Source organism: Ciona intestinalis, chromosome 3, assembly GCF_000224145.3.
Source record: "Ciona intestinalis chromosome 3, KH, whole genome shotgun sequence".
Taxonomy (NCBI): domain Eukaryota; kingdom Metazoa; phylum Chordata; class Ascidiacea; order Phlebobranchia; family Cionidae; genus Ciona; species Ciona intestinalis.
This window is the reverse complement of record NC_020168.2, coordinates 1,879,508-1,887,087: the sequence shown is the minus strand read 5'-3', so window position 1 is coordinate 1,887,087 and position 7,580 is coordinate 1,879,508. Positions and strand designations below refer to the sequence as shown.

The 7,580-nt window shown below is 33.9% G+C and overlaps 1 protein-coding gene and 1 long non-coding RNA gene across 11 annotated transcripts in view; one reads left to right on the top strand and one right to left on the bottom strand.

The window, feature by feature from the left end:
* Positions 1 to 7,580, bottom strand: part of LOC100180095 (transport and Golgi organization protein 1 homolog) — a 22,382-nt gene that overhangs the window by 7,333 nt on the left and 7,469 nt on the right. For 4 of the 10 annotated variants that reach the window (XM_026833841.1, XM_026833842.1, XM_026833843.1 and 1 more), the window contains 5 exons: positions 3,780 to 3,905; positions 3,264 to 3,434; positions 2,637 to 2,990; positions 2,495 to 2,562; positions 2,283 to 2,399 (listed from right to left, as the gene is read on the bottom strand). In XM_026833841.1, coding sequence (XP_026689642.1) covers positions 2,283 to 2,399; positions 2,495 to 2,562; positions 2,637 to 2,990; positions 3,264 to 3,434; positions 3,780 to 3,905 — 836 coding nt within the window. Of the gene's footprint in view, positions 1 to 2,282; positions 2,400 to 2,494; positions 2,563 to 2,636; positions 2,991 to 3,263; positions 3,435 to 3,779; positions 3,906 to 4,296; positions 6,280 to 6,715; positions 7,406 to 7,580 lie in introns of those variants that run through there. The other 6 variants (XM_026833846.1, XM_026833845.1, XM_026833847.1 and 3 more) reach the window with 2 other exon arrangements.
* The window catches only part of LOC113474130, a 1,008-nt gene continuing 946 nt past the window's right edge, over positions 7,519 to 7,580 (top strand). The window contains exon 1 of the long non-coding RNA XR_003395792.1: positions 7,519 to 7,566. This is a non-coding gene — a long non-coding RNA (uncharacterized LOC113474130). The remainder of the gene's footprint in view (positions 7,567 to 7,580) is intronic.

Genomic DNA, 7,580 nt, shown 5'->3' with positions numbered 1-7,580 from the left:
AATTTCAACAAGCAAATATATAATTATGATATATAGTCAAGTGGGGTAAAAAATACAAAATTCCCATAAATTCAGTTTTATTTCCAACTAATAAACTAAAAATTTATGTGAAAAATAGTTATTAAACATTAATGTCAAGAAAAATTTTAGAATTTTTTGCTTTTGTAGAATTTCATTATAAAAATTGTGCACATTTTTCAGACTTTAGTGCAAGAAAAACAAGTTTTCTTAGTCGACTTAACTTAATTAAGTAAAAACAAATTAACAAGGAAGGTACAAGGTAATAATACAAACCATAATCATATATCGTATGCAGAAAATCTCCTAATACTTTTTTAACAACCTTAATAGAATGCTTTCCCTTTCTCTTATAATTACAATTTTAAATATATATATGCATACCCACAAACCTTTTTTACATTAAACAAGCCTAAAAACTCTAAGCCAATTAAATTTAGTTTTTACTTACAAAAGCTGTTTGCAATAAAACTATTTAGCACGCTACATGGGTTGTCATTTCTCAATCCAAGTACCCCATTGTTTTATATTACCCCACTTGACTATATGTTGTTTTACGTTTTGTAGTTTTAAAAATTTAAATGTAAGTAGCTGTTTCTGTGTAAGTAGGCAACAATGTTAACTGTCTTGACTATACTGTTTTATCTTCGGTTACATTTAACAGACAAACTATCACACAAAAACTTAAACAACTCTGCTGTCACTTACATTGTCTAATTTTTCTTCAGCATTTTTTAAGGTATCCTGAAGTGCAATACTTAAGCCTTCTGTGTGTTGATGAACTGAATCCATCCTTCTTAACACTGAGATTTATGACATGAGGCAGCAAGCAATATTTATAACTAAAACACAGACCTATTAACACTACGACTTGGCACTGTAGAAAATTCTCGCGTAACAAATTAAACCAAAAAGCGAAAACAGCGTATAACGAATCGTCACGACATAAGTCGGCAATCCGGTTTTTTAAAAAAATGTCGAGACTGCGTTAAAGTATACCATATATTAAATTAAACACGCCATTCTTATTGTTCTGTTTTTCCTGTTACTCACAAAATGACAACGAAGTTTACGACGCATCAGACAACGTCATTTTTCGTCACTACCATGACTCAGCATATTTGGCTAATGGTCAAAGGTTAACATAAATATTCGTGGTACCCGACTGCAAACACTTTATTTCTTGCTATGCGTTTGTCGGGTGTTCAATACTTAAGCAAATGTTCGTACAATAAAATTAGTGGGGGAAATTTAAACATGACATTTTTGTTTTAGGTGGACAACAATCAACCAATTTAAATAAAAATTGTTATTCAAATTGGTTGCAAGCATTCTAAACTACTAGACTTTTGCGTGTGGAAATATTTCATCTTGAAGTAAATAATAACAAGAGTATGCTTCTTTATGCCATAGTAAATTCACAAAACGCAAACTAAATTCTTAAATAAAACAACATCGTACTAGTAAAAGAGATCATAGCTTTAACAGATAGCCACGTAAATTAAAAAGTGTAAAAAAACGCAATTTGTAATTACCTAATTTCCAACAAGAACACTACCCAAATGCACAGCCTTCAGACGTCAGTTTTGCTAACATCATTACTTAAACGATTGTAATTTTGCTAATTTATACGAGAGTATTCTGTGACTATATATAATTTGATTACATTAAATATATCCAAGACTTTGTGAAAACTGGGCTATGATGAAATGAAGGATCTTTAATGCCACTAATGTGTCCAATAATTAATTATTTGAAATTTACTACCAAAAAGGCATCTGTGCGAAACACAACATTTCTACTTTCATCCACGTACCATTTAGTTTACTGCTTAGTACTTCAATTTAACTACAGCTGTTAATTTTTTTAAGCACTAACAATATGTATAGATTCTATAATTTAACTTGGTCTTCTACTAAAGGAAGATTTACTCTTTCAAAATAACTATAAATATTGCTGAAGTTAATAACCTGAAAGTAACAATATATTGATTGAAATTCACTGTTTAATCGGATCATCTATCAGATTCTACTACTCACCTTCTTTAATCTGTAGTATATGCTGTCTGTGGTCATATGTTAGTGTATTTCCTTACCTTAAAAACTGAAACTATTTTCAGTTTACTACCCACTGATCATGGTTACATTATGACCTGTAAATATCTTAAACAGTACAAACACAAAAATATATTATTATATGTTAGATACCTACCTAGAAAAAGAATTATTGTTTTCCGAATAGATTCTTAATTAAGGCATACTTACCCACAGTGCTAAAGGAGTCAATACATATACAACGTCAAACGGCAGTTCAAATACGAGTAACATGATTTTGACAGCAACACTTTCAACATATGGTTCACCATCTCTGTTTACTTTTTCCTATACAGATATATCAACTTTTAACCACAGCTACAAACATGTAAACGCATATTAAAATTTTATATACTGGTCAATTTGAATAATATTTTACCAACCGTTTTAAGTATTTCAGAGTAATCGGACATCCCATCTTTTCCTGTACTATCATTATTCGTTTGCTCATCTGCAAGATTAAGAAAATCTTGTAAACTATAACGCTCACAGAAACCACAACTTTATAAAAATAATGATTAATACCTTGGGAGCTTTTAAAATTTTCTTGATGTGGTTCTTTTTTAGGCACTATTTCATTAGTTTGTTTCAAACTTTCTTTTTTTCTATTACCATTATCAATTAATGGATCATTGGTTTCAGTTTCCCCTTCCTGCTGCACAACAGTTTCTCGTTGTACAAATTTGATGGAAGCCTGTGCAGATTGCCATTGAAATTCATCTTTCACATCATCAACTGTCGTATCTGATTTGTCATTTTCTGTTTTTTTATCTTCGATTACGTTGGTTTCCTGTTTGCCATCTTTATCACCTAACATTGTGCCATTTGTTTCACCATTTGCGTTTTCTATTGCTTCAGTTTTTGACTTCAATATTATTTCTGTTAAAAAAATATTTCTTGTTACAATGTTTAACTTTCATCATTCCCTGATGAAGTCTCGCCGTATGGCAGACGAAACGTTGGAAATACACTATACGTTTTTTTATACCAGATGAGCCATTGATATATTGTTTAAGCTTCTTGTTGTTTCTTTATAGAATAGTTAAACATTGTAACAAGACTATACGTTTTTTTATACCAGATGAGCCATTGATATATTGTTTATACTATGCCTGGTAGCAGAAGTAACAGAAGAAGCTTAAATTTTGAAACCTGTTTTTATATCAGCAACTCCAAGAGTTTCATCCCATGTAGATTTTTTAGTTTTATCCGCTTCTTTTTCCTTCACTGATTCATCCCAATCAACTTCTTTACCTTCATGAAGCTTTTCATATGAATCTTCAAGTTTTTTCATTTGTTGAGACTTTCTACTAAGCTGAACACCTGTAATCAAGTATAAGAGATTTTATTTTAAAAGTCTACAAACAGTCAACTTACGTATGGGTAAAAAATACATTGTTCAGTACAAATAAATCCATAAAATATTTTGTGGTAAAATAAAACCACTTAAATTTTATGTGGTAGGCCTAATTTTTTCAATTATGTCAAATTTTCAAATTACTGTAAAATCAGATTCATTTGATTGCACAATACCCTAGCCAGCAATATAAACTTGCTGACTTAGGGTAGCCAACTAAATTTAGCACATAAATTAATGCAGGTACAAGTTCCTCAATAAAAGTTAATAATGTTATCTTTTTGTGCTGGTTATCGTTTGATCTAACATACGTGAAAAAAAGCAATCAGGTATCTCTGGGTTTGGATGTGGATCCCAACAACACTTCAAAGCTTTGCAGTGTAAAGATGACCGTGCGATATCACATCTGATCCTTTCTTCTATCTCGAAAGTGCATTCTGTCATTATATATTATTTGGTCAGAGTTTTTCCTTTGCAGGCATCTCTAAATTCAGGAAAGCTTGTGGCTGAAACAGCTGAAAGCTTTCCAAAATCAATCTGCAGTAACCTTTTTAGCTGCCCCACTTTGTAAAGCTGTTTGATAATTTCTGTTTAGGCATCCCAAAAAGTTATACAAATTAAATTTGATTTAAAACTATAGTACATAGATTTCAATATTAAATAAAATCATAAATCCCCAACCAAGTAAGTTATAACATCTTTAATCTCACTCAAGATAGGAATACCAAGCATAAACCAAAGCAACTACATAAAACGCATGCAGGAACTGCAATATTTAAACAGAAATAGTCACCAATAAAGAATAAATATATAAAATAAGCAACTTACTCTCAACAGTATTTGTTTCAGCAATGGTTTCATTTACAAAAGCATCATCTTTTTGTTTAATCAATTCTTCTTTAAGGTTAACAGTGCCACTATCTTTTAATACAGCATCACATTTTTGTTTAGTTGGGATAAGATCCCAAAAATCATTCAATGAGATTCCATCACTAATTTTTCTCAAAGCATTTTTCTCTTGTTTTGCTTCTATATTGTTCAATTTTGAATCAGCATTTAACTTGACATTTACCTGTTTCTCCAGGGCAATAACACGGTTAATAATTTCTTGAGACTGTTTAAAATGTTTTTCTGCTGTTTCTTCATGTTTCACCATCGCTTGCAACTCATTTTTAAGCGAATTAACCCTCATTTGTAATTCTTCTTCTCTCTTGGTTGATCTTTCATTTCGATTGGTATCTAATCGAGTTCTTTTGTTTAGTTCTTCTTCCAGTCGTTTAATTTGGTTTTTCAGAACGGAAACTTCATTCATATGCTGTTTGCTATTATTCTCTTGCTTGTTTTCATGCAGTAATTTTTCCAAATCCAAAATTTTGTTCATAACATTTGCTGCTTCTTCCTGTACTTTAAAAATTGAAGCAGATTCTGTTTCTTTTCTCGTTTTTACTTCATTCTCCAAATGCAAAATTTTTTCTTGTAACAAAGGATTTTGCTTTTCCATTATTTCTTTCATTCTTACATCAAGGTGACCAAATTTCTCCTTTAACTCAGCAGCCTCTTGTTGAGCTGATTGCAGTGCGACCTCATCTTTCTTTCTTCTCTCAAGTTCAACTTCCAGCAAAGATATTCTTCCAAGCAAAGCTTCTTGCTTATTCTCAGAAATTTGTAATAACTCCTTGTTTGATTTTCTCGTAACAACATTTGACTCAAGCTGACCAAGTCGTTTTTTCAGAATATCTGCATCACTTTTTATCATATCAATAAACTCTTTGTTGCCTTCACCGTGACCATGTAACTGCTGTTCTAAAGCTGTTAATTTGGTTTTCATTAACAGCATTTCACGTTCTGTTGCAAGCAAAGCACGTCTGTCCATTTTTTTCCGTTCTTCGATTTCCGATTCCAATGAATCCTTCAATCTGTTAAAATGAGAACTGGGTAAAATAGACTTGTTTTCTAAAACATCCTCCAATTTTCCCAGTCTCCATTTTAGATCTTCTGCTTCTTGCCGAGCTTGTGACAAATCCCTATCTTCACTTTTACGCTGTACAAGATTGTGTTCCAGTTTTTGAATTCGATTAACAATTTCAGCCTCAGATGCAACACTAGTTAGAAACAAAGCTTCTTTCTTTTTCCAAACCTCAAGGTACTGCTCAAGTTCAAACAAGCGCTGCTTTAACTCCTTAGCTTCATCAGTAGCAAGAATTGAAATATTTTCTTCCAGCTCTTTGTGTTTAATTTGAAGAACCAGATCGCGCAATCTAGCCCGTAGATCAACTGCATTACCATAAGCTTCATCAACCAATACACCATCATCTTTCATTTTCGATTGTAATTTCAGTTCTAATGATCGTAATATCATCTTGTTTTCTTTACTTTCCGACCCCAATTCTGGATTTCCATCAATGTTATTCCTGTAGTGGGTTGATGTCACTTCTGCATTACCAAAATAAAGTTTGTCTTTATTCATATCAGAATCTGGAATACCTTTATCCGCATCATTTTGATCATCACTGTCTTCTGCATCATTCAAATTATCCTCATCATTTTGATCATCACTGTCTTCTGCATCATCTGAATATAATCCTGGAGCTGACGGATCAACAAACTCACCATGAAGATTATTTAAATTTAACTTCCTACTTTCATCTAACCCAGGAGCATCGCCATTATTCGATAATGTTTTAACATTTATATTGTTCTTGTCTGCTGATTGGTCTAATTTTCTATCTTTATTTTCAGCACCAGCACTATCTTCAGGTTGGTGTTCTGGTGTTTCTGTATTATAGCCACCGCCACTGTTTTCAGGTTGGTGTTCTGGTGTTTCTGTATTATCACCACCAGCCTATCTTCAGATTGGTGTTCTGGTTTTTCTGTAATATCACCACCAGCACTATCTTCAGATTGGTGTTCTGGTTTTTCTGAATTATCATCACCAACACTATCTTCAGGTTGGTGTTCTGGTATTTCTGCTTCATCAGTAACATCACTATGTTCAGGTTGGTGTTCTGGTGTTTCTGTATTATCGTCACCAGCACTATCTTCAGATTGGTGTTCTGGTTTTTCTGTTATCACCAACAGCACTATCTTCAGGTTGGTGTTCTGTTGTTTCTGCATTATCGCCACCAGCACTATCTTCAGGTTGGTGTTCTGGTGTTTCTGCATTATCGCCACCAGCACCATCTTCAGATTGGTGTTCTGGTATTTCTGCTTCATCACTAACAGCACTATCTTCAGGTTGGTGTTCTGGTTTTTCTGTAATATCACCACCAGCACTATCTTCAGATTGGTGTTCTGGTTTTTCTGCAATATCACCACCAGCACTATCTTCAGGTTGGTGTTCTGGTATTTCTGCTTCATCAGTAACAGCACTATCTTCAGGTTGGTGTTCTGGTGTTTCTGTATTATCGTCACCAGCACTATCTTCAGATTGGTGTTCTGGTGTTTCTGCATTCATCACCACCAGCACTATCTTCAGGTTGATGTTCTGGTGTTTCTGTATTATCGCCACCAGCACTATCTTCAGATTGGTGTTCTGGTATTTCTGCATTATCACCACCAGCACTATCTTCAGGTTGGTGTTCTGGTGTTTCTGCTTCATCACCACCAGCACTATCTTCAGGTTGGTGTTCTGGTTTTTCTGCATTATCGCCACCAGCACCATCTTCAGATTGGTGTTCTGGTATTTCTGCTTCATCACTACCAGCACTATCTTCAGGTTGGTGTTCTGGTTTTTCTGCATTATCGCCACCAGCACCATCTTCAGATTGGTGTTCTGGTTTTCCTGCATTATCGCCACCAGCACCATCTTCAGATTGGTGTTCTGGTATTTCTGCTTCATCACTAACAGCACTATCTTCAGTTTGGTGTTCTGGTTTTTCTGCATTATCGCCACCAGCACCATCTTCAGATTGGTGTTCTAGTATTTCTGCTTCATCACCAACAGCACTATATTCAGGTTGGTGTTCTGTTTTTTCTGCATTATCATCACCAGCACCATCTTCAGATTGGTGTTCTGGTTTTCCTGCATTATCGCCACAGCACCATCTTCAGATTTGTGTTCTGGTATTTCTGCTTCATCACTAACAGCACTATCTTCAGGTTGGTTTTCTGGT